This window comes from Prosopis cineraria, unplaced genomic scaffold (assembly GCF_029017545.1).
Source record: "Prosopis cineraria cultivar Desert tree isolate PC_DT_omini unplaced genomic scaffold, ASM2901754v1 PC6, whole genome shotgun sequence".
In the NCBI taxonomy this organism is placed as follows: Eukaryota; Viridiplantae; Streptophyta; class Magnoliopsida; order Fabales; family Fabaceae; genus Prosopis; species Prosopis cineraria.
The window spans coordinates 11,587,277-11,615,242 of record NW_026555337.1 but is presented as its reverse complement, the minus strand read 5'-3'; the positions used below and the strand labels follow the sequence as shown (position 1 = coordinate 11,615,242).

Below are 27,966 nucleotides of genomic sequence, written 5' to 3'. Positions count from 1 at the left end.
ATAGTATGTTATGTTTGGTAGTGTGAAAATCCATGGAAGGAAAGGGAAAAAGTCTTCAGTGCATGAATCCATTCCTGTGTGTACATGTTTGTTTGACCAAGGAAGATTACTAAATTACCAATCATATTACCCGTTAGAATTTTTTCCTTTCCATTAAAATAGATTTTGCCAACTCAAATAGGAAGCCACCAATTTCAACCTTATCAAGGATCATGAACGTATATGTAGCCAGAAGAGGATGAGAAGGGGAAGAACTCTGAACATCAGCTAGTAGAGCTTTTTATGATAATGTAAAGACCAGACAGTTCACTAAAAACAATTCTAATATTTTTCATAGTACTAAAATAAAGGACCTTTACAACTCATTTCCTATCATTAAGGTTATGAAAATTATCTTTGATGGGTATTCCAAACTTGAAGGAGTTCAACTTGAAATTGTTACATTGTGGTAACCACAATGCTAAACAACTTCTAAATTGAAAAGCATCCTGTGTTTTTGTTTTTTGTGGACTATCCGTTATTCTGGATCCACCCCATATTTAGTTGATTGGAACTTAAGTGTGGTATTCAGATCAAATTGAGATGGGATCCCATAGGTTGACATTATACGGCTAACATTATTACATTTTTTAAGATTTGGAATTTGAGAGCTTTCATTAAACTGATACAGTTCTTTTATGATTTGAACCAAATTTCAGGTTATATATAGCTGATATAATCCATAAAATTTTTAACTTACAAACCAACTGGTCCTTACCCAAAAAAAAAAAAAATTCCTCTTGAGCTTCTATGGTAGTTTAACTCGATTTCATTGATGAAGCCATGTCAAATATGTTCTTTTACACGGATGCGCAAGAAAATACTCACTTGAATTTGCTTCTTCTGGTTCTGGCCGAAAACGGAAAAAATGCTTCTTCCAGGGAAAGAAAAATTCTGAAACAAAATTCATAAAGAAAAAAGAAAGTAGAAAAGCAAGAAAGATAGTGAAAGCAGAAAACAAAGGGATCAATTATTGCGAGACCAAAGGAACTAGGCATGGATTAAAGAATGAATCTCTTGATTCACGCAAGTGTCTCCCACGTAAGCGCAATTTTTTATCACTGAAAATCCGCCATTGGCATTTTCAAAAGCAGAGCCTCTCTCTCTCTTTCTGCTTTACGGCAACAATTGCAATGCATTACAGAAGCATTCACAGACGAGAAGAAAGAGACTCTCTCTCTCTCTCTCGGGAAAGAAAGCTAAAAACCAAAACCAAAACCAGATTCAAAAAGCAAAAGCAAAAGACCACATTGATTTGTCTAGCTTTCCAATCAGACGCTAAAAAAAAGTTGCACCGTGAGAAAGCACACGAAAGCAGACCTCATTAAGCAACAGCGCTAGTAGAAAAGAAAAATGGGGAAGAAGATCCCGCACATATACTCTGCCCTCGCGTCGTCTTCTTCTTGTTCGTCGTCGTGCTCTAGATTTTTGAGCTTGCAGTTATGTCAGAGATTGTTCTTGCAGAGCCCATCGAAGGGGGTGAAACCCATTTCCTTGATAGGCCATATTATGGTAGAAGTTCTTACGAAGAAGGCGAGACGTCGTACTCAAGGTCCAATGCCACGTTGGCGATCACCGATGGTCCCAGTCACGTTGATGATGTTCCTGAGCCCTTCGACAGTGAAAGGTTGCCGACTGTTTTTGCTTCTGAAATTCAAAGGTTTCTTCGTGTCGCCAATTTGATTGAAGGGGAGGAGCCTCGCGTTGCCTATCTTTGTAAGTAATAATTTCTTTTCTGTTCTTTTCCTTTTGCTATTTCTGGATTATGCAATGGAGTTGTAACTTGATTGTGTTTTGCATGATGTTTTTTTTTTTTTTGTTGAAGAAAAAATTACTGGGAACTAGAGTCTTGAAACTACCCTTATTTCTGTTACTCTTTTAGAGGTATGATATGAAAAGTAAGTTCAGTTTTGCCAAATTACTTCAAAGTCTTGAATTCAGTCCAAGATTTTGATTGAGAACATATTCAATCAGAATAAAATTTAAAAAAGGAAGAAAGAAAAAGGCAAATATAATTAATGATAATAGGGTTAGGTAATCTGTTTTCACTATGACAAGAAAAGAGCTTTCAGTTGAAGGTGGCATTATCTTGTTTATTCACTTCAGCTGAGGTAGCGACGCTTGAATTGAATATGGATTCAGTAGAAATGTTGATGATTGATTAGATGGTGTCCACAAAATGAAGACTATCACAAAATTAAAATTGTCACACCTGAATTTTTAAAGTGTGACTAACTAAATATTAAAAAACTCATATTTTATAAGCTCCAAATTCATATAATTTCTAATATATTAATTAACAATCTTATTATATAATTATCATTTGTATTAAACAACTATTAGCATTAACAAAATATTTAAGCTTGTTGTAGAAATTTTGGCAACATCTCTACTAAAAGTTGGACTACCCAAAACCTTTACAGCCTACTAAAAGAATATCAAGCGACATTCGGAGTTTTACTTTGATATATATATATATATATATATGATTCGTGGAGCAATTCTAAAACAAAAATGAAAACACTTAATATTTACTTTAATCCACAATATGAACAAAGCTACAAAATAATTCTTGTCTCAAGGAGTCTCATGAGGTCTATTCATGAGGTCTATTGAGGAGCAGATTCACTTCTACTATTTGAATACCAAAATTCTTCCAATAAATAACATTCCCAAATAATAATAATAATAATAATAATAATAATAATAATAATAAATAAAGATGATAATTATAAATATATAATAGAAAACAAGATATAATCTAATTATAGAATGTGTTGGAAAATAACAACACAATTTAATCTTGATAATTGAGTAAATAAAATAAAAAAGAGAAAGTAGAGACTTGTAAACAACCTTTATATAAAACAAATTACAAAATACAATATTAAGAGCAAGAATATGACTTGGAAAAACTTGTTTTTTTGTTAGGACTTAAACAGAACAAATAATAGGCATAGGCACACAATCTATGATGTTAAGTAACATCTGGCGTGACTAAAAACCACAAAAAACAAGTGTAAATATAAAACTCATGAATGATAGGCGTGGATTATATCCACGAAATTACACCTTCCGTTCCACATGTGTTGGCTGACACATAAGGCTAGCACCTCCAATGTACCCTACTAGCTAAGTACACCATGACGCGCTAAGGGTTAAAGATATTGTCGTTAGCAACTAGTGTTCTGTATTCAGTCTCATAAAACATTTCTAGCATGCATGGAATCTATAAACCCTTGTAATTCAAATTGTTCTTTAATTTGTAAGATATAAGTGATTTTTTCACCAGTAATTTTTGTATGCATGATATAAGTGATTTTTTCACCAGTAATTTATCTGATCTATGCATGTAAATATATATATATATTTCTAAAAAAAAATGCCATGAAAATGCCTACATGATTAAATTGAATAATAATCAAACTAGCTACATATGAATGAACTTAATCATAAGATACAATTTAAAAAAGATCTATTCAAAATAATTAAAGTAAATAAATAAGGTAAAAGAAGGATAATTGCTTTTTTATATATATGGAAAACGTTATTTACTATTTGATATATTGCCTAGTTCTTAAAATTTTTTCCCACAACTTCAATTAAGTTCTTCTTTCTTCTCTTCTCTTCTTTTTCTTCTTTCTTCTGACCCTTATAGTATGTTTCTAATCAACTTGAACAAGTTAAAGTCACTTTTCATCATCATTTAAGTTTTTAATTTCTCCTATCACTTACCCCCAACTAAATGGTATTATTAAAATATAATTCTCTTTTGAACATTTTACAAACATCTAACCTACTTTTTTCTTATAATAGAATTTTACATATTCCTACAAATTAAACAAACTCTCTTGCTACAATAATATGTCTCTAATTAACTTGAACAAATTAAAGTCACTTTTTATCATCATTTAAATTTTCAAATTTTCATATCCTCTTATCCCAACTAAATAGTATTATTAAATACTTTTTCTTTTAAACATTTTTACACAAAATCTAACCCGACATTTTCCTTCCAATTTCTTCAAGAAAAGCTTCTAAACCTTTAAAACTCCAGCCCATATGTTATCAAACACCAATAGAGATTTACATATACTTCAACCCCCCGTTTCCATCAAGAATAAATTTTTAAACCCCGCAACTCACTCTAATTTTAGTAATATTTTTTTTCAGTGATTATAATTTCCTTAAAATTCAAATTATAGCTTGATTAAACCTTAGGAACTATAAAATTCATGCGTCCACTCGTATTAGAGAGCAGCATATTAGAGTAAAATTCCAATTTATTTACTAACATTCACACGATGAGCATCCTAGATGAGGAAGAGAGTTCACTTCCAACAAATCAAGCTAGAGGAAACGAAAAAACATGGAAGAACAAACTTAGACAATAGAACAAAGATAACTTGAACAGGAAGGAAAGACCCTTGGCAGCACCGCCGCGCAATAAGAGAGAGAGAGGAAGAAGGGAAACCGACAGCTAGAAACAGGGGGAAAAGGACCACACAAACGAACTTCTTGCAACATCAGTAGCGGACGCTCCCCAATTATCAATGGCAAGTTGAACGGCGAGAAGAAAATGGAGGAGGAAGAATGGAGGGTGAAGGTCGGTGCAGTCTCTCGAGCTGCTCATTTGTTTCTGCCCCTTTTTACCGACAAAGAGAAAGAAATTTGAATGAAAAGGTCGTGCAAGTCTCTCGAGCTGCTCATTTGTTTTCTGCCCCTTTTACCGACAAAGAGGAAGAGAATTTGAATGAAAAGGTCATGGGGGAAAACAGAACAAGACCCACCCAGTTTGTTGATAAAATTACAAGCTAAGGCCCAGATTATTATTATTATTATATTATTATTATTATCATCATTATCATTATTTTGGGGTTATTAAAAAAACCGCCTGTGCTCGATGGAGTCCAGCACATTCTCAACTAAAAAACCGCCTGTGCTCGATGGAGTCCAGCACATTCTCAACTATGCTTATTCCATAAATAATATTCATGGTTGACTAAAATCAACAAAGGGTGTATTTTTACAATGTGCTAGTACTTCAATTTGCAGGCCTTTTCATCATGCCTTTGAAATTGCACACAAAAAGGACAAAAATTCTACGGGAAGGGGTGTCAGACAATTCAAAACTTCACTTCTTCAGCGACTTGAACAAGTAAGTGAAAATGTTTGGAGTGTGTGTTTGTCAAGGACAGAGTCTAATTTAAATACATTGTCTCTCTGACGTAATGTATTGTAATAGAATAAATATGCAATATACATATACGTATTTAGAAAAGACATTCATTAATTGTTCCACAGTTTGGAATTGTCAATATACACAAGAAAAACAGTATGATGTGAAATACTAATTTTTGGTTAGATTTAAACTTAATTCAGAAACTGATACAGGATGGGTGCAAGCATTGGACATATCACCTCATCTGTTTTGAAAGAACATGTTAATGTATTGCTTTTGTGAAATGTGACACAACAGGATGAGGAAGTCACCATCAGAAAAAGGAAGGATAAGAGTGATAGTCGTGAACTTAAACGCGTGTAGCATTCCTACAGAAATTATTTTATCAAACATGATAAAACCTTTGATCTAGAACACAGGTAATTAAGCTTATAATCATTAATGCATCATTTTCCTTTTCAAGTAGAAATTTTATATTCTTGTATGGCCCTGCTAAACTAAATATGTGATGTCTTTCCCTTAACAGTCAGAGAAAAATTGATAATGCACGTGAATATAGCTTCTGTTCTGTTTGAGGTGTTGAAAACAGTTATAAATGCAGCTGGTCCTCAGGTTTTTTTTTCCTTTCCTTTCTTTTGTGTATATCTCCTTTACACTAGCATGTTTCTATGCTTTTCTCTTAGCATTTCTCCTTTGCCCAATTAGGCGCTTATTGAAGGAAATGAACTGCACAAAAAGTCTGAGTTCAACATTCTACCACTTGAACAGGAGGCATTAAACTTGCAATTATGCAGCAGCCTGAGGTCTGATGGCACATGATATCCAACATTTCCTTTCTTGTATCTCCTTTCCTTCCTTTCTGTAATATTTTTCCATATTTCACCCCTTTCGGACTACTTATTAAATAATGGACTGAGTGGCTTATAAATTGGTACAGATTAAGGCTGCATTGCAGCTATTCATAACATTCGTGGTTTACCCTCACCCCAAGATTTTAAGAAAAATGGAGCCTTTGTAGATTTGTTTGATTTTCTTCAGCATTGCTTTGGATTCCAGGTTATTATTCTAATTAACTTTAGATTCAGATTTTTCATTCTTGATTTGTTATTTATAATTGCACTGATTAAAATGTTGCAATTGTGCATTTAAATGCAAATAATTGTGTGTTGCAAGATTGCTCAAACTATATGGTCCGGATTTTTATTATATTGTGTCTTCCATTTAGGTTGCGAATGTGGCCAACCAAAGGGAACATCTGATTTCTACTCTTGGCCAACATGCAGACTCGGCAAGTGCAAAAACAGGTGTCAATTTTGAAGGTGGCGTTGGTGATAGTGTATGCATCTTCTTGCTTTCCTACATCAAATTTTGACTCAGTAACATGTCACTTTTCTCATATCATTAGGTGAAGGATGTTGTAGATGAATTGATGAGGAAGTTTTTTAAAATTATACAAACTGGTGCAAATTTTTGGACGAAAAAGCAATATCCGGTTATGTTATTTTATCTATCTCTTGTCGCTTTCGTAGATTTTTTTCCCCTTTTTCTTCTCTTCTCTTTTCCTTCCTTTTTTGGTGTTTTTTTTTTCTTTTGGGGGAAGGGGGGAGCAGCTCTCTTTGTGTGAACAAGTAGAGTGGTATACTTCTGTGCTTCTTCCACTTCATTACTCCTTTATTATTTTTGTTTGAACTGTTATTCTCTTAACATTCCTTTCGATCCTATAGCAAGTCTGTTACTTGCCTTGCAGCTTACCTTATGTGAAACAAGAAGCCCAACATATAAAATTTTGTACATAGGGCTTTACCTTCTCATATGGGGGGAGGCTGCAATCTGCGATTCATGCCAGAAATGTCTCTGCTATATCTTTCATCAGGTGTGTCAAAACTATCAACCTCTGTTAGATTATACGACTAACTTTTGCTCGTTTCTTTAGTACCAGGGTTAGATTTTGAAAATTTTAGCATTTCAAACCACCTATAAATTTCTCAATTGTCCTCATGGATTGAAATTGTTGAAGATCTATTCTTTCTGAATCTTCTCTTTCTTAATATCCTCCCTCTTCTTTTAAAAGATGGCATATGAATTACATGGCATTTTAAGTGGTACTGTTAGCTTGACAACATGGGAAAAGGTCATGCCTGCATATGGAGGAGAACCTGAATCTTTCCTTAACAGTGTTATCACCCCCATATACAAAGTTAATAGAGAAGGTGCAAGCTCATTTCATCCTTTCTTTTTTTTTTTTTTTTAAAACTTTTGAGCTTTTTACTTCAATATAATTAACTTGTTTCCAAACTAAAGGAAGCTGAAAAAAGCAAAAGGAGGGACAGCTGACCATTCTTTGTGGAGAAACTATGATGAATCTGAATGAGTATTTCTGGTGAATTCATCTTGAAACTATATGTTTTTTCCTATTGCTTTTAACTGCAGAAGCAAGTTTTCATATCCTGAAGTTCTTACAGCTGTTTTTATATTGAACAGGTCTCCTGAATGTTTCAGTATTGGTTGGCCCATGCGTCTGGACCATGTTTTCTTCCGTGTTCAACCACCAAAAAAATCTGATGTCAAGAATGCTATTTCAATCACCGGACAAAATAAAAGAAAGAAAAAAGAGAGACAATAAGGGTGAAGAATCAGAGGTGATTCTGCCTATAATATTATCGTAGGAAATTTGTTTCAGACATTGCCTCAGTGATGTTAAAACAAATTGAAATTAAATCACTGAAATTGCATGCTGACTTTTAACTTATGGTATTCCTTGATATAGCATAGCTTTTCTTTCTTTCCTGGTCAGGTCCCTAATTCCACCTAAGACTATGAATTGGCATCTTCTGCTGAAGTTTACTTTGCGTAAGATGATGAATGTATTGAAGTCTGTTCAAATCATATTGGAGCCTTCATGAGCTGAAGCATTATAGTTTGAAGCATGGGTTTCTTGCATGTTGAATACATCTTACAAAATGGTGTATTTTTTAGCGTTCATTCATTCCCTGACATAATATGCATTTTATCAAGTAAACTTCACTATGTGGCACTATAATCATGAGAATCTAAAACTAGAGATATGATGTTGAGCATGTCCTACTAAATTGCAAGTTAGACCTTGTCATGATGTCATCTCATTTGTCACTGAAGTCATAACAATTTCACTTACTAATTGCTAATTTAGGAGCACTACACAAATTTTTTTTTTTAATAAAAAATAAGCTGCATTGGCATTTTTCTTTGGTTTTCTTTTGAAGCATATGCTTAAGAGACTTCAGGCTGTTTAAAGAACTTTATACTATTTAATCCTATGTCCTCCTTTTACAGGACAAATCTGATGAATGCCTGAACCACAATGGCTGGGGAAGACAAATTTTGTAGAGATTTCGTTCATTTTGGCAGATTTTTAGAACCTTTGAGAGAATGTGGAGTTTTTTTATTCTCTCCCTTCAGGTATGCTCAAATTCCAACGCAGATTCTTTGCAATTTTCTTCTCTTTATGATAAAAATCATTGACTTTGGGACATGTTTATTCTGTCATTTCCTAGGCAATAATAATAGTGGCTTGTCATGACTTGGGATCTCCTCTTCAGTTATTTGATGCCACAGTATTTGAGGATGTTTCAGCATCTTTATTACATCTGCTTTTCTTAAACTCATTCAAGGTATGTTTTGCTCATGTAGTCATTAACATGCATATAACTAATTTAATTTAATAAATAGCATTAAGGATATACTGAACTTAGTGTAATTCTTTTCATTTTTTTGGGTCACTGATTAATCTTTTATTAAAAATTTTCAATTTGGTTTGTTTTTTTTTTTCATTTTACTGTTATAGTCCTATTATCCTCTTGCATTTTGTGACCCTTCAATCCTTTATGTCGTGTTTGCTTCAATGGAGGGTGGGGTGGGGAGGGATTTTAATGATCTCTTGCTTGCTTGATTGAATGGAGGGGAGATGAGGGAATTTAATGATTCTTTGTTTTAGTTTAGGAGGAGAGGGAGATAATATAAGTTGACTATTATACTCCTATGAGTTTTCTTTTTTGGTCCTTTTTACTTAAATAGTATACTACAGTTTATCAACTTTCACCTTACATAATAATAAAATCTATTTTACATCTATTATTTATAAAAATTATTTGTTTAATTATTTATGATGTAATGTTGGGGTGGCAAAGGCGGTGAGCAAACTTGGAAAGATGACAGAGGCAAGATACACATGAGAGGCAGAGATGACAGAAGCAAGCGCTGAGAGAGATGGGGGATTAAGGCGTGATATTTGAATATGGTAAAAAGGAATTTTAAAATTTGTGCAAGGCTCATTTGTCAAAACATAATTTATCTACAGCCTTTCTAAATAATACCCCGTTTTGGAGGGAGGGTCCTTAAAGTTTTTCTTAGCCAAATGAGTCCCCTTCTTAAAAATTTCTAAACCAAATCCCATCCCCTCCCCTCCCTGTAGAAAACCCCAAGCCAAACAAGGTGTTATGATAAATGATTTATTGTATAAACAGAAATTTCTGCATGCTCTATACGCTTAAGCGCACCAGAATAAACTGTTTTTTTGCATGCTTGTTTGATGATTTCAGAAGGTTGCTTATCAGAAACGGCTTTAAAGACCTAGCCTGCCCTTTCATTCTCTCTCCTCTCCCTTCAATTCAGATATCAATAGATCTTTGATGCTACAGGATAGTTGACCTTTCCCCTTTGGAAAATGACAATATAAAACCGTGTGAAGGCATTAGACAATTGAAGACATAAATATCGATGTCATGGAAGGATGATGGTCTTTATTTGTAATTAAAAATAAGTAGTTTATTAAAAGGGAGAATGACAATTAAGGACCGTTAAGAACATTAATCCCAATTATGGACCGTGAAATTTTGAAATCCGAGTTAAGGACCATGGTCCTTAATGTGATAAAAAAAATAAAATGTTGTGTAGGTGGGATTCACTAACGCGACTGGGAATTCACTACCCCACTTGAGAAAATACTAACGTAATTGTGAAAACATGAACCCCACTTGGAAATGTTTAACAAAAAGCGTCATTTGGGAATTCACTAACTAGACTTGAAAAAAATTTCTAACGTATATTGTGAAAAAATGAAACCCCACTTGAGAATCATTAATAAAAAGTGACTTATCTAAATTGGTGTTTTTATTAAACAATCGATTCCCAAGTGAAGTTTCATGTTTTCACAATATACGTTAGAAATTTTCCAAGTCTAGTTAGTGAATTTCCATGTGGCGCTTTTTTAAACATTCCATTTCCAAGTGGGGTTTCATGTTTTCACAATATGCATTACAAATTTTTCAAGTTGGGTTAGTGAATTCCCAAGTGGCAATAATGAATCCCACCTCACAAATTTCATTTTTTTTATCCAATAAAGGACCATAGTCCTTAACTCGGATTCAAAATTTCAAAATTATTAAGTTCTTAAGTCCTTATTAAAATAACTAATGGAATGTGACTTGTGAATTTAAGTAAAGTTAGTTGTGAATTTAAGTAATATTACTTGTGAATCAATGGAAAGTCAATTGTGAATGGATAGATAGTTTTATGAATTTATGTTTTGTCACTTGTGAATTTAAGGATAGTCACTCTTAAATTTAGGAAGGTCACTAGTGAATTTTAGAAAATTCAGATGTGAATATATAGTTTTGTGAATTTATGCATCACTTGTGATTTATGGACAATTAGTTGTGAATTTTCAGAATGTCACTTGTGAATATATGGAACGGTAGTTGTGAATAGATATGAATAATCTTAACTGTAAATCAATGATTTAGGAACCCTCTCATGTTTTTAAATATCCATTCACAACTGACTTTCCATAAATTCACAAGTAACTTTTCTAAAATTCATGAGTGGCTATCCTTAAAGTTACAAGGAACGATATATGTATTAACGAAATTTTCTGTCCATTCACAATTGACTTTCCATATATTCACAAGTATTCTTCCTTAATTTCACAACCAACTTTCCTTAAATTCATGAGTGACCTTCCATTGGATTTTCAATAATTAGAAATATTTTAATTATAAATAAAGACGGTGGTCCTTCTCCAACATTTCAATGCTAGACAGATGGAGCCATACTCTTCCATCACTCAATTAGTTTTGATTCATTAGACCTTTGCAATTTCAGTCTTTTTTGGTTTTGCTCTTGGTAGTGGACTTGTTGAGTGTTTATTCCCTGCTTTGTTATTAATAGCTTGCCACATGGCAGATGGCAAAAAGGACATGTATATGGTTCTTCATACCAGGAAAACTCTCTTTATGCTTGTTTGGTTGGCTTTCACCCCACAGTATCTTTCTGTTTTTAATTTTATTTATCATAGAAAAATGCAAACTTTTTTTCTTCAGTTAACTCTAAAAAATTCAGAATGGCGTTTAAAATTATTATAGTTTCATGTGAACGGTTTCTTTCTATGTTGGTTGGTGGTCTGTCTTAATTGGTGACTAACCAAAATATAGTAAGGACTATTGCATGCAATGTTCTGGTTTATATTTTCTTCTTCTCACATTATTGCGGTGTTTTAGAAACTTGGTAGTTAAATTTTGTTCCTTTAACATGAAGTTAAGTTGGTTTATTATTATTATTATTATTATTATTATTATTTTTCAGCAAGGATATGCGTGTCTGGAAGAGAACTATTTTTCTTCTGATGTTGCTTTAAACGAGAGACTCCAATTTTCTGATCCCTCCCCAGTACAATTTGCCATCACTTAAAACAATCTTGAAGCTTGATTTTTTCTCCTTGCCAGAGTGAAAAATTGAAGCTGTTTTTCTGAAAAAAAGAAGCCATTTTTTGGGTGGGCTAAATATGATTTAAATTTAAATATCCTTTTAGGGATATTGAAGCAAAAGAGGGAAAGTTACCTTTCTAATTTGAGATTCACTATTTCCAAGTTTTCATATTCATTTTCTAAACATTAGTGATAGTTAATATGTTCTCCCTCCTTCCTGCTTCAAAATAAAATTCAAATAATTCAAAAAAGAAAAATCGTCTTTTTTGCAGCAATTATGGACATCATCTTTACATGGAAAGCCAGACTAACAATGGACCAGTCTCAAAAAATGAAACTTCTGACAAAACTGGTTCTTGCCCTGATCTGGACTATTACTCTTCCTGTGTGTTACGCTAATTCCAGAGGAAAATATACTTGCTATTCCACACAATATGGGAGCTTGGTTGAGGAATGGTGTTTCACTTCTTATATGACTGCGTCTGCTATATACTTGATGACTAATGCGGTTGAAATCGTTTTGTTTTTTGTCCCTGCTATTGCCAAGCATATTGAGGTCTCTAATAATCAGATATGCAGATTTTTGTCATGGTGGACGCAGGTAACTTATCCATAATGTTTAGCATGCTTTCCGTCGGTATATGAAACTTGGTAGACATTGTTGGACGTATTCCCTATCTGCATTATGATACAATCGTCTTTTATGCCATGAAAATAGGTTGTAATGATCATTACAGATATTATGTTCCACTTGCAGGCTTTGTTTCTCTTCTTGGGCATCGGTTACTCTTTTTGGAGAAAAAAAGTAGCCAACCTGATTAATATGATTAAAGATGAATGATTTTTCCATTACTTGATAGTAATTAATTTAAATTATGATTGTTCTTTTGTTTTTGTGGATAATTTTAAATTATTTTTAATATGATGAGTATGATGCACTTTTGAAGGAAGCAAATTGGAGATAAAAATGCAATAACAAAGTATCCCTGATAACTGTTGAGATCAGCGGAAGACAGTGCATCTGGGGACAAACGGAAAAAATTGAATGTGCTTAAGCATGGCTATCACTATTTATTTGTCTTTGCTTTGCTGTTCTGTCCCTTTAGACCTGCATTCAGAAGTTTTTTGAAATGTAATCTAAAAGTTTAATTCAATGACAAAATTTATTTAATATTTGAAATTTGATGCTTTGTTAATCCTATCAAAAAATATGAAGTATGTTTATTTTTCATATCAATCTCTTATATCTTAATGAAGATGTTTTGATTTTGGCATTAGTCATTCTTTCTTTTTCTTGATTTGGGGCTGCATTCTATTCTTTGCACATTGCTTTTTTGTCAGCATCCATGAAGCATGGATGCTCCTAGATTTAAGCAGTACTTTTACCAGGTTGGAGTACTCTTAAGGTACTCCATAATGCCTACCAGGCAGTGTTATTAAGAATGGGTTTAGGATTTAGTCTTAAAAGAAGCATGAGAAACATAATACTAGCATACATGCTCGTACTACTTTAATAAGCATATATGAACTTTGAGATCATATTAAGATAGTTGGGTTATTATTTTGGTGATTATAATTATAGGAGGTTCATAATTTATTTTTTTGTTGTAAGAATTGTTTTATATTATGAATTTTCTTTATTATATATATATATATATATGTATATTATATGCGATACCCATATCCCATGCCAATGCAACATAGGTCAGCATTAGGGTTCACCAATGCAATTGCTTTTCCTTCAATTTATACTTGCATGTGCCTATGTTACTCTGATATTCTTTCACTGGGTTTAAGTGCGGTGACTTGATTGTCACATGTAATCATTTTACAGCCCAGAATTTATGTTGGACGAGGGATGCAAGAAAACCAAGTTTCAGTGTTGAAGTATATCCTAATACCTTGTTTAATTGTAAATTTTCCTTTTTATTATATTCTTCTGTAAACATATGCTAATTGATGTCTTTATTTATTCTTCTGATATAGGTATACGTTATTCTGGATATTGGTGCTATCTACTAAATTTCTGTTCAGCTACTGTTTTGAGGCAAGTACTAAGTGGATTTTAACTATGGAGTTTTCCTTGGATAAGCAAATAGAATGATTGAATCCTTAGTCATGTGGACAATCCATTTGCTTAGAATTAGAGCATATTGATAAAATCTTCCTACAATGTATTGATAGGTGAGGTTATAGGCCCTTTTGATGAAATTTTATGACAATAATGTTCATATATGGGCTTGTAAGTATGCATACAAAGCTAAGAGGTTTTGCATTCAAAAAGGGAAGAAAATGCATAATTTATTCTGTTGTAATTTTTGTATTTATACATCATTTAGGTTTTAATTAAGTATCATATAGAGTTGACTGTATAATTGTTCCTCTTAAGAAATAGAACAACAACAAGTCTTTATCCTATTAAGTGAGGCTGTCTACATGATCTAAATGATGCCATTGTGTTCTATCAACAACAATTCCTCAAATATGGCATTCACCAATAGATCCCAGTTGATACCTTTTTTGAGTGTCTTTCTTGGTCTTCCTCTACATTTCTTTACAAGGCTAAACCATTTGATCAATCCTCCTTATTGGCACTTCCATTGGCTTTCTTTACACATGTTTGAATTACTTTAGACAATTTCGTGCCCTTTTTTCTTGATATATGCCATGGCAACTTTTATTTTTATAAAATCATTATGGATCTTGTCTTTTCTTATATGACTACACATCTATCACAACATTGTTATCTTTACTACTCTATTTTTTTTTTTTTGGCTTTTGTTGCCCTTTCAATGCCACACATTCACTACTATATAATGTCATCGGTCTTATAGCAGTTTGATAATAAATAATCAGCATGACATATGAATACCATTTTAAAAAATACATATTACAATTTCACAAACATATATTTCCCTTCAAGATCATCTAGTATTTTGAAACTTGATTGTCCGTTGGAGTCTAATCAGTCAGAATGTTTCACAAATCACAGGCAGTTATTATGTTAACCAGATGAAGTTGACATGTTGCTTTGTATTAAGTTGTCAGCTTAATTTGAAGCATGCAGAAGCAATGGCTTCATTAATATGTATGATATTATGGAGAAGTGAGCAAAACTGATGAACTTGTTCTTTTAATAATATGAGTATGGAGGAATTTATTCAAACCTGAATGCCACGGGTTAAAATTGCTCATTCAAGGCTAAGGGTATCCTAAAGTCGAAATTAACAGAAAAACATACAGATCCTAGCAGCCAGAATGTGTTAAGGCATTGGAGAGATCCTTCTTTTTCATTCCTTTGGCCCTTCTTTGATATCTTTCATTTTGTTCAAGGAGAATTGCTGATCTTCTATATATATATATATATATATATATATTTAAAGTTTCTCTGTTATATTAATTAAAACCAATATATGGACTTCATGTACATTTAACCTTAAAGGGCTTTCATGTAAGGAACATGCGAGAGTTATGCTATGTTTCAAGGCCTTGACATTATTCATTCTATCAGAAAGAGACCTTGATTAGGCATATTAGTTTCATAATAAGGAAATTCACTAACAGAATTAATAACTGATACTTTCTTTTCTTCTTTTCTCTTTTTCAAAATTCTGACTTTGCTTATAACATGAAACAAACACATGCACAGCAACTGAAGTTACTCTTAAAAATATATGCAGATAAAACCACTCATAGCACCCACGCGAGAAATTATGAAGATTGGTGTAAGAAAGTATGATTGGCACGAGCTTTTCCCAAAAGGTATGCTGAATATGTAAATGTGCTTGGATTGCTTTATAATTAATGAGTTAACATCTCTAACAGTTGTTCTTGTGCTACAGTCAAAGTAATGCTGGTGCAATTGTGGCTGTCTGGACTCCTATAATAATCGTGAGTCTGAATCACATATTCAAAACATGCTCCACTTTGATTTGAAATAAGATATATTGTTTAAATGTAATTTGAAGTATTTTTATCATATCTAATGAGTGTTAAATAAACACTGGACATGATATGGTTCCAAGTGTAGGTGTTATGTTATAGCTTAATATCAGCATGTGGTTCATGTTTGTCTTTAGTGTATTTGGTTGGAATGGGCTGCCTGTATTTTTAAGGTTGTGTACTGTCTTTGGCCTTACATATATGCTGGGTTATGCCCTTTTCCTTTCATTGAAGCTCTACTAATAGTTTTTGGAAAGGAGTTTATTTTTGGCTCTTTGTTTTCTTTTTGTTTATCTGCTCGGGATCATATTGTATCCTCATCTCTATCCACCTCCTCCTTTAAAATTTCCTCCCTTACTCCTGAGCAAAAAGTATAATAATTTGAAGTATCAATGTAAATAAGTGATGATCTATTGTTATAGATTAGATAAATTTCCCAGTGAAATAATTCTTTCTTCAACAAAAGCATTTTGATGGACAATGTATGCTTATCTAGTCTATTTATGTAACAGGTTTATTTCATGGACACGCAAATTTGGTATTCTGTTTTCTGTACCATATTTGGTGGACTTTATGGCATCTTGCATCACCTTGGTGAGGTAAGATATACCTTTCTTTTGTTCCTTCTTTCCTCAAATAAACGCAATAGGTGGCTCATCTCTTCTTCAAAAATAGATAAGAACACTTGGAATGCTGAGAAGTAGATTTTACTCCTTGCCTGCTGCATTTAATGTCTGTTTGATCCCACCATCAAGAACTGGTCGAAAGAAAAGAAAAGGCTTTTTAAGCAATATGTTTCAAAAGGTGTGTTCTAAACTAGCAATGCCGCTATAAGATTATATTCACAAATTTTACATTCTTACATTGACTATTTTGTTGTGCCACAGGTGCCCCTTGAAAAGAATGCCATTCCAAAGTTTGTAGCAGTATGGAATCAAATTATAAGCCATCTTCGTCTGGAGGACTTGATTAGTAATAGGTGATGACTTGATTGGTAACAAGTGATGTTGTTAACATCTCTCTTTCATGGCTATCTAGTAAAATCTGACAATGTTTTTTCAACAGAGAGATGGATTTGATGATGATGCCTATGTCTTCAGAGTTATTCTCTAAACAAGTTCGCATTCGCTGGCCAGTTTTTCTCTTAGCAAATAAGGTAATGTAAGCTTAACCTGAACAATATATCTTTTTTTTGGGTAATATTGAATGTATATCTTTTATTCAATAATAAAATTCTTCTTGCCATGTTCTAGTTTTCTACAGCTTTGAGCATTGCTAAAGATTTTGAGGGAAAGGATGAGATTCTTCTTAGAAAGATTAAAAAGGACAAGTACATGTCTTATGCTGTTAAGGAGTGCTATGAGTTATTGAAATATGTCCTTGAAATTCTTGTTGTGGGCAACCTGGAGAAAAGGTAAAAGATGAAATATCAATATATTCAGTGTTTACAACCTTAATATCAGCTACTATTTTATGCTGTAGAGTGCTGTTATTTACTAGATTGCCTTTAACCAACTAACTTTCACATTTGTGTTGATCTTGTGGTCGTTTATTCATATTTAGGATCATATGCGGGATACTAAATGAAATTGAAGAATATATTGATGTATCGACTCTTCTTAAAAACTTCAAGATGAAAATGCTTCCAGCTCTACAAGTTAAAATAATTGAGCTAGCTGAACTTCTGGTAATTTTTTCCTAAGGAAAGGGCTTTGAAATTTATTCTGACACATACTATTGATTGGTAAATTCAAGTTCTAATTACTTTGATTTCAAACATTGTAAGATTGAGGGGGATAACAGCCACCGGTGCAAAGTTGTGAAGGCTCTTCAAGATATGTGTGAGATGGTAACCAATGATATGATGGTTGATTCGAGGTATTGGTGCTAAAGACTCTGTTGTCCTTTCTCACACTGCTAAGTTCAGTTTTAAAATTTTTCTATTTGTGCAGCAAAATACTGGATATGCTAGAGTGTCCTCCTCCACCAAGTTGGAGCGATTTCATCACATTCTCTACAGATATTGAACCATTATTATTTGCCAATGAGAATTCTATCCATTTCCCTTTACCAGAAAGTGGTCCTTTAATTGAAAAGGTGAGAATGTTATCCTCTAATGCTTTGTATTTGCCTTTCACTGTGAGCTGGTTACATGCCTTTTTTCTCGGAAGTCAAAGTTAGCAATTCAGATCATGAAAAACTGTCAGCATGTGTATATGTAGTCACTTGTGCGCCCCACTACTCATAAATGAATAAACAGTGGATGTATGCAAATGTATATTAAGTAGCTAATAGTTATATGGAAACTACTTTTGTTGAAATGATGTGATCAACTTGTCCATGGCAGATCAAGCGTTTTCATTTGTTGCTTACTGTCAAAGATACAGCAATGGATGTACCAGAAAACTTGGAGGCTCGTAGGCGCATATCATTCTTTGCTACTTCTCTGTTTGCAGACATGCCTGATGCTCCTAAAGTACGCAACATGCTGTCATTCAGGTCAATTATAAATTCATGAATTTTACATTTCATTTTGAAATATCTGAAACTTCATTCTGCCATGGTGTTGCATACATTGTTAATTCTGTTAGTATTCAACCACGAATGACACTAAAAATAAAGACTAGCTTTGAAAAAAAAAGGTTTTGCATTGTGGCAAAATGATAAATCTGTTGTAGAATTTTTCATGAAGTTTTGAGTATCAAAGAAAAGAAAGAAACTGGCGATATAGTTCAACTTGTAATTGATTCTATTTCTTTTCTTTTCTTCTTTTTTTCTTTTTTTGGTGAAATTCTTTTTCCTCTCTTTGTTGTCTCTATATTTGAAACCATTTTTTCCCAATAATATTTTAGTTTTTTGCAAACTTCCTGGCTGATGAACGTGTCTCATGAACGTAAAGAAGTCTTTCTGTACAGTATGCATTTAAAGGTAGTGAACTTGTCAAAACAAGGTTAAACAATTGATATATTGAGAAGAGTGTGAAATTAATGTATAGTGTATCTTGTTAGCACAACATCAGGTTACACAAGTTGGGAATGAATGACAAGATCTTAAACTCACATCACTAATAAAAAGGTATCATTGCAAATGATTCAGAAAAATGAAAAAGAGATGAATAGCTAAAAGTTTTGTCCGTAGAAATTTATTTGGGTATGTCAGAAATCATTATTATGACTTGAACCTTAAATGTCTACCCAATTCTCCACCCACCTTAACTATCTATATGGATACTTGTTTGGTGTTCATATTCTGGCATACAATGCACCGGTTGAAAAGTGAAAACTCATGATGATTCTCCTGTAGCTGTTGTTTAGTTTCATACTCCTTCCGTTTCAATTCCTTTGTTGTTTTAAGTTTTTAGTCTTGTTTCAAAACTATTGTTGTTTTAGATTTTCAATGCTTGACTTATTGTGTTTTTTTCCAACTATACCCTCATTCAACTACCTACAATTCTGTCTCATTCTCTCTCTACACTATTGTATTAAATTAGGGTATGTTAGTCCATGTGGAGTAATGCTTTACATTAATTAATGATTTCGTAATCTATGTGCAAAACCTTAAACAAGAGGATTGAAACAGAAGGAATATCAAATGTTAATTTCCTACAGCAATATTCTTATTCACAAATCATTATCTGATACATGCTTGGAACTTCTAAGATTGATTGACAGAGATAGATACACTAAACTAAGATGGGCAACATTTCAGATTTTTAAAATCATATCAGGATGATTGATATTAATTTATGAATAAAAATACACGATGAATATTATTGTAGTACAGTAATTTTATCTTAAACTATCTCAATTGTGGTTGCTAGTGTCATAACTCCTCACTACATCGAGGATATTAATTTTTCCCTGGAGGAGCTTCATTCAAGTCAGGAAGAGGTCTCCATCATCTTTTACATGCAAAAGATATATCCAGGTTACTAGAAAATGTGAATTTAATTTTCGAACATTCTACTTGTACGTAGTTCTTATCTTGTGCATCCATTTTGTTAGATGAGTGGAAAAACTTTCTGGAACGTGTTGGTTGTGAAAATCTTGAAAGTTTAAACGATGGTCAAAAGAAAGAGGAACTTAGACAGTGGGCTTCATTCCGGGGACAGACTCTGGGTAGAACAGGTAACGATGATGCAATATTCCAAAATTAGATGTTGATGTTGTTGTGACACATTATGTGATCATTTAACCATGCTTGTAACAGCTAGAGGGATTATGTACTACAGAGAAGCCTTAAAATTACAAGCATTTCTTGACATGGCTGAGGATGAAGGTTTGTATCTGATACCTGAAACATTATTCTATGGTATTTGGTTATTGTTATGGTGCAGTGGAATCCAGCATCTGAGTCTCTTTGCCATAGTTGGATTTTATTTAAAAAAAAAAAACAGAGAAGATTAAACAAAGTCAATTGATAATGGCTGACTATGTTAATGCAGATATTCTTGAGGGCTATGAAACTGCTGAAAGAAGTAACAGTACATTATTTGCTCATCTAGAAGCACTAGCCGACATGAAATACACCTTTGTCATTTCCTGTCAATCGTTTGCATCACAAAGGGCTGCAGCAGATCCCCACGCTCAAGATATAATTGACTTGATGATAAAGTTGGTCTTACAAGGAAAGAGAACACTGATTACATTTTGTAAAAGAATAAACAGACAATAATCCCTTTGCATGTTTTTGCAGATATCCATCTCTTCGTGTTGCTTATGTTGATGAAGAGGAGGAGTTTTTTCAGGGAAGGCCTCATAAAGTGTATTCATCTAAACTGGTTAAAGTTGTCAATGGTTATGAACAGGTAATGGATTATTTTACAGTGTCAAATAGAATTGTGAGCAAATCTTATTACTAAAAGATCATGCTAGATACAGAAGTGTTTTTATTAAGAATTTAAATTAGTCTTAATCATACTGCTTCATCAAACGTTTGAGAGGTGAAATCTTCTTTTTGATGCAATTAGTGATGCTTAAGTCATAAATCAGAAAATCAAAGGGAAAAAAGAGGCTCAAATCAGTTTGTGTTAGGTCATCCTTCCAAATAAGTTCTCTTGCTACACTTTTGGCCTACTAAACAAATTCACAAAAACTATTTAGATCTGGAAAGAAGGAATCCAAAATGACAAGAACTATAAAGCATAAATTTCTTTAGAATGACAATGAAATTGATGGGGGTGTTATGAATAGGATACAAGTTGGGTGGTTAAAATGGAGAAAAACATCAAGAGCATATGTGATCAAAAGTTACCTAACAAGCTTAAAGGGAAGTTTTATCATACTATTATATGATTGGTGATACTATATGATAATGAATGCTGCGCACTAAAGGAATAAAAAGAACAAAAATTTTGGGTGTCAAAGATAAGAATGTTGAGATATGTGTGATCATATAAGAAAAGATAAGATTCAAAATGAACATATAAGAGGAAAAGTTGGAGTGTTGTCTATTGAGAAGTTGATAGAAAATCTTTTAAAGTAGTTTGGACATGTACAAAGAAAATTTTAGGAAGTCCTGATAAAGAGGGTTGAACAAATGGTAGTGAGTCCTATGAAGAGAAGTAAAAGGAGATTGAGAAGAACATTCAAGGAAGTTATCAAACGAGACTTTTTGGTAAATGATATATCTAAAGGGTGGGGTGATGGTAGAGTAAATTGGCGTAATTTAATCTATGTAACTAACCCTAACCCCACCTAATGGAATAAGGTTTCTTGTTACTGTTACCATGTCAAAGAACCAGCTACCATATTGACTAAACTATTGGGGAAAAATATTAATGGTTTTATCAATATCTCAAAGGTTAATTATCAATTTTAATTATGTATCAAATCAAAAGCCTGATTTCAGCTTCGCTGTTAACACATTTTTACATTTATTTTTACAGATATTGCATAGTGGTACTTAATTACATCATTAATCTTGATGAGCTAGTCGCATGTGTTTCATAGGTGATATATCGCATAAAGCTTCCTGGTCCACCAAATATTGGAGAAGGGAAGCCGGAAAATCAGAATCATGCCATAATATTTACTCGTGGTGAAGCCCTTCAAACAATTGATATGAACCAAGTAGGTTTGTTTTCGATCAATGCACAGGTTAATCTTTTCCTCCATATTCTTACGAAGTATTTTTCTTTACAGGATAATTACTTAGAAGAAGCACTAAAAATGAGAAATCTTCTCCAAGAATTCTTTCGGTGCCAAGGGCGGCGCCCACCTACAATACTTGGTTTAAGGGAACACATTTTTACTGGAAGGTTATCCCTCTGCACCCTAGAAAATAAAATTACTCGGCTTATCTCACTTTGTTGGGGGGGAAAAAAACTGAATAAGGTCTTTGCAATTAAAAATTAACAATAATAGTAGTAATGAAAGTAACCATAAGTATATTATGGATTCATATTCCTTCCATACATGAAGAAAACGACCAGCAGTTTATATTTTATGAATAAAAGTGGCTGAATCCAGTTCCCCTGATTTGTTATATGAAAGACCAAATACCTGAGGGAATAAAGATGCTAGAAAAGAATAATTAATTAATAATTCTTCCACTTCTGATTTTTCCTCAATGATTTTTCTTTTCTATTAAAGAGTTACATTTCTAATATTCATATTCACATTCATTTTGTAATATAGCAAGCCACTGGTTTTATCATGTGACTTTTGTAAAAAAATTGGTATTTCGAATTCTTAAATATTTTGTCATCAGCACTGCAGTTATTTTTGCAGATTTGTGCTGCAAATAAATGTCCAATACATCAATCACCAATTACAAAGATGTTACTAATAAGATGTCTTTTATTTTCTTATTTTGCGCAGTGTATCTTCTTTGGCATGGTTCATGTCATATCAAGAGACCAGCTTTGTTACTATTGGTCAAAGAATTCTGGCTAATCCTCTGAGGTAGTACTATTGCATTATTATTGTGAGAATAGTGAAACTAATATTTAATGTATATTTAAATTAGAGAGATTTACTCCTTAGATACTGGGATTTGATTAGATGTGATTATGAGAGTTAATATTTGATTTTATTTTATGTGCATAGAATATTGAGGATTTCTGAACCCACAATTATTTATTTGGTAAGAAAGCAGATACAGGTCAGAATGTTACATTTCTAATGAATATGTCCACAGAAGGTTGGGAAACCCATGATTTAACATTTTAATTTACTTGTTGAGTGATGATTCTTGCTAGTTCTAGAAACAAGTACTGGCATTTTCCATGATAGTAGAATATACGATAGTATATTTTGTATTTCTTAACTACATATATAGAATGCTTATTTATCATTCCTTTCGTATCAATATCTTGTACAGGGTGAGGTTCCACTATGGCCATCCAGATGTATTTGATAGAGTTTTCCATATCACCAGGGGGGGAATTAGCAAAGCATCAAAAACAATTAACTTGAGCGAGGATGTTTTTGCTGGTAGGTTACTGTAACAGTAATATATTCTAATGAATTATGTGTTCCTAGCAAGTACATGTTTTCATCCTTATAAGAGAAAACTACATTTTACTTATTCATTGCAGGATTTAATTCTACTTTGCGAAGGGGATGCATTTCCTATCATGAATACTTGCAAGTTGGCAAAGGTCGTGATGTGGGCCTAAACCAGATCTCAAAATTCGAAGCCAAGGTGGCAAATGGAAACAGTGAGCAGACTATAAGCCGTGATGTATTCCGCCTTGGGCAACAATTCGATTTCTTTCGCATGCTATCATATTATTTCACCACCATTGGGTTTTACTTCAGTAATCTGGTAATGCCATCTAACAATCACCTATATATTTGTTGCAAATAATTAGTTATTTGAATTTAAGAGTTTTTCATTAGTCTAGTTTTTTCATTGGAAAAATAAAAAGTGAATTCACACTCCTGTTGGATTGATCAACAGATTTCAGTGATAGGAATATACATTTTCTCTACGGGCAGCTATACCTGGTGCTTAGTGGGTTGGAAAGAGCACTTATCATTGAAGCTCGAATCAAGAATGTACAATCCTTGGAAACAGCTCTCGCCTCTGAGTCATTTATACAGCTTGGGCTTCTAACAGGATTACCTATGGTGATGGAAATTGGCCTTGAGAAAGGTTTCTTCACAGCAGTGAAAGATTTTGTCCTCATGCAGTTGCAGCTGGCCGCTGTTTTCTTCACTTTCTCCCTTGGAACAAAGACCCATTATTATGGCCGAACAATCTTGCATGGGGGTGCAAAGTACAGGCCCACAGGGCGAAAAGTTGTTGTGTTCCATTCTAGCTTCACTGAAAATTACAGATTATATTCAAGAAGCCATTTTGTCAAGGGGTTTGAGTTAATGCTTCTGTTGATTGTTTATAATATGTTCAGGAAGTCTTACCAAAGTAGCATGGCATATGTGCTAATAACTTATGCCATTTGGTTCATGTCATTGACATGGTTGTGTGCACCTTTTCTTTTTAACCCTTCCGGATTCAGCTGGACCAAGACAGTTGAAGACTGGAAAGAATGGAATAAATGGATCAGGCAACAGGGTGGTATAGGAATACACCAGGATAAAAGTTGGCATTCATGGTGGGATGATGAGCAAGACCATCTTCGACAGTCTGGTCTCCGTTCCAGGATGATGGAAATACTGCTTTCTCTTCGATTTTTCATCTATCAGTATGGCCTGGTCTATCACCTCGACATCTCTCAACATAGCAAGAATTTTCTGGTTTATGTGCTTTCGTGGGTTGTAATTCTTGCAGTTTTCCTATTAGTGAAGGTAATCTCTGTTTATGATTCTTCTGGAATCATTTTACTATTGTTCGTCTATATCCAAGTATTTATGATAAGTTATGCATTATCAACAAAGTCTTATCGTGATTGACAAGTTATATTTAACGAACCAGCTCCAGTTACTAGGGAAAACATATTTTGTGACTGGCTTAGTTATTAATTTTCTGGAACAAGTATCCTAAACTAAATTAGCATATTTCTGTAGATTCTATTGTCCCGAGCACATTCTAAGAAGTTCTTGTTAGTGAAAAGATTGGGCCGTTAGAAGCATATCTTTTCATGTATCACAAGCATTCTCATGACACATCAGTGGTGAACAGGACATCACTTTGAATTTGACATGCGTTGACCTTTTTTTGTTTTGACCTATGCCAGTGAACTAAATTTTTGTTCATAGCAATCATTCATTTCTTTGATTCTATATCTTTCATGCTTATGTTTTCGTGGTAAATTCATCTTCAACTTCAATTTCTTCTATTGGCTTTCACCCTGGGTCCGTTGTTGTCATTAGCCTTGTTTTTATAATTGAAGGCTTGAAGCCATACAAGGTTCAGCCTGTTCTTTGGATGATATTATTGTTAACAAAGATCTCCAAGTGCGTTGTCTTTATCAGTTATAAGTTTCAGTTCACTGTAGGAATTCTTCTGGTGAAGAGGGAAAGGATTCAAATTCAAACCTGGGACTCAAAAAAATGAATCCAAACATGATGTAGTTTGCAGTACAATATAGCACCATGGCTGATGGATCACAATCTAGGGCAATTCTAACAGTTGCCTCTTCCATTTTTGCAACATAACTCTGTTAAATAACATGTCTTGACAATGATTTTAGAACATAACTTTGTATGATAACAGTGAGGGCTTTTATTAAGGAACCTTCTGCTTTTGGAATATGAACAATACTTCGTTAAATAATTTGTTTATGTTATAGTAAGTGCTGCTTTGTCACATGTTAATTACATGTTAACATCTATGCAGGCTGTGAACATGGGAAGGCAATTATTCAGTGCTAATTATCAGCTTGGATTCAGATTTTTCAAGGCGTTCCTGTTCATCGGTGTTCTTGCCATTATTATAACCCTTTCCATTATATGTGAACTGTCTCTTTTGGACTTATTTGTTTGCTGCTTGGCATTCCTGCCAACTGCCTGGGGCTTGATACTGGTAATTCTCCCTATTCCAAAATCTAGTACCCTGAAAACTCAAATCAATAATATCATTTAGCTGCCTAAATTGAATTGAGTCCTTTTAACACAAATTAGCTGATCTATACTTTGGTTGGTTCAGATTGCCCAAGCGGTGAGGCCCAAGATAGAACATACAGGCGTGTGGGACTTCGGTCGTGCACTTGCTAGAGCTTATGATTATGGAATGGGTGTAATTCTGTTTACTCCTATTGCAATTTTGGCTTGGCTGCCAATTATTAAAGCCTTTCATAATCGTTTCCTTTTCAATGAAGCATTCAAAAGGCACTTGCAGATCCAACCAATTATTGCAGGGAGAAAGAAGCAATCCAAATCTTGAAGAAGATGATGACGACTTTCATACTGATCTTGTACAGTCAACTGGTGCCTTACATTCTACAGGGAAGATTTTAGGAAGTATATATTCTATTCATTTTGAATTCTTGTAAGTATACGAAATCAAATGAAGAAAAGCATGCTTTTGGTTTTTCATTAAATGGTCGAATAAGTTGAAAGGAACTGGAATTACTGGTGAAAAGTAGCTTCATTGTAAAGCCATTTTTTCATTAATAATAATGGCGACACAAACTGTTATCTTAGGCTTGTCAACGAAAGTCAATGAAGCCTCAGTTTGAGGGTAACTCATCCATTTGACTTGTGCTTGCCCTTTAATTGTTTTATTTTTTCATGAAAAAATAAAATGAGTTGGGTTTTGAAAGCTATTAGAGTTAAGAGACAGCTCAGAGTAATTATACAAATATTTACGAATTAACTATCAACAAAGTGCTTATATCGATAGTAGGATTTGATTTCATGATCTTATTGATTATAGATTGAACTCATATTAATTGAGAAATGTGTATCTTGCGTGTGGCACAAAATTTGAGAAATGAGTTAATTTTATAAGAAATTATATAACAATTTTTTTGAAACCTCGCATTTATAAATTGTTACATTATTTTTTTCAAGAAAAAAGAAAAATGTATTTAGAAAAAAAAAGTGAATGATGTTGTGAGGTTTAGAAATCAATGCTCGTTACCTCAATGTACCTTGCCAGTGGGAAGCTGGAGGCTGCATTTTGAGCTCTCAATCACTTTCTCCAAGACATGCCATCATATTTCCAATTGCATCCTGGTGGCGGCTTGTATGGCATCCCAAGGGGCGTCACGCAGGTGCAGGGTGACGCCCTTCTGTTTCTCTCCTTTCCCCTGATTTGACTGTTCATTTTGTGTGCTTTTATCCAACACTACATAGCGCAACTTGCAATTCAATATTCATTCAATATTTACAGGGTTGGAATATTGATCTTCTAAATATTACCTCCACTTCGATATAATTAAATAAATATTACTTGTGCAACCTCTAACCAATGAGGTGAAGAAAATGTTCTCATTTCGAGACCCTCATTTGATGGAAAATTTCCGTTAAATCTGCTTACAAAGCCATGATTTTCAAAAAGATAAGCACCACTTTGATATATTGATTAAAATTTGAAAGTGGCCTACATATAAAAAAATAAAATACTTTTTATAGAAAGTTGCCTCAAATCGTCTTCAGTCCAATACATGCAAACATCTGAGAATGCTCTCTATCAACATCTTTGTCCATTTGGTTGTAACTCCCTTAATTCCTCGATTCATATTTTACGAGATTATGAAGAAGCCAAAGAAGTCTAGAAAAAATTAGTTAAACCTACGAGACTTAACACTTTCTTCTCCTTTAATGTGCAGAATTGGATAATCTGGAATGCAAAGAACGAAGTAGGTAGCTTAAAAATAGGAAGAACACCTTGGCAGAAGCATTTTGCACAAGCTTGCTGGAATATTTGAAAAGTTAAATGCAAAAAATTATACTCGACAGATGATATCCCTAATAGTGATATTGTCTTTTCTCCAGCACTTAACAGATAAATAATGACTTGAAGCTTTTATTCAAGATCAATTGCTTGGGCAAAAGCAACTCTACAGATGAAGGAAAATGGAGCCCACCTAAACTCGAATGGGTTAGACTTGACACTGACGATTCTGTCAACATTACTGATGCTACAGCTTGTGGAGGCACCATCAGAAATGATAATGGCACTTGGATTAAAGGTTTTTCAAGTTCCTTGAAT

At 33.5% G+C, this 27,966-nt stretch overlaps 1 protein-coding gene across 1 annotated transcript; it reads left to right on the top strand.

Annotated features, from left to right (window-relative positions):
- The first annotated feature begins 1,324 nt into the window (after positions 1-1,324).
- Positions 1,325-26,502, top strand: LOC129313880 (putative callose synthase 8). Its single transcript, XM_054957278.1, is given in 49 exon segments — positions 1,325-1,759; positions 5,095-5,197; positions 5,519-5,640; positions 5,752-5,833; positions 5,927-5,984; positions 5,987-6,024; positions 6,159-6,168; positions 6,171-6,277; positions 6,447-6,482; positions 6,484-6,549; positions 6,633-6,663; positions 6,666-6,689; positions 6,692-6,713; positions 6,969-6,991; positions 6,994-7,094; positions 7,293-7,431; positions 7,703-7,860; positions 8,548-8,592; positions 8,594-8,659; positions 8,755-8,827; positions 8,830-8,871; positions 12,234-12,562; positions 13,796-13,848; positions 13,948-14,008; positions 15,642-15,736; positions 15,804-15,852; positions 16,416-16,502; positions 16,579-16,707; positions 16,791-16,882; positions 16,969-17,059; positions 17,157-17,317; positions 17,467-17,590; positions 17,690-17,781; positions 17,856-18,000; positions 18,251-18,402; positions 19,724-19,830; positions 19,908-20,030; positions 20,113-20,181; positions 20,348-20,516; positions 20,599-20,710; positions 21,855-21,974; positions 22,047-22,162; positions 22,725-22,808; positions 23,227-23,339; positions 23,444-23,673; positions 23,809-23,830; positions 23,833-24,656; positions 25,648-25,833; positions 25,957-26,502. Coding segments are annotated over 49 exon segments (5,796 nt in total). The 5' UTR covers positions 1,325-1,481; the 3' UTR covers positions 26,194-26,502.
- The last annotated feature ends 1,464 nt before the right edge of the window (positions 26,503-27,966 follow it).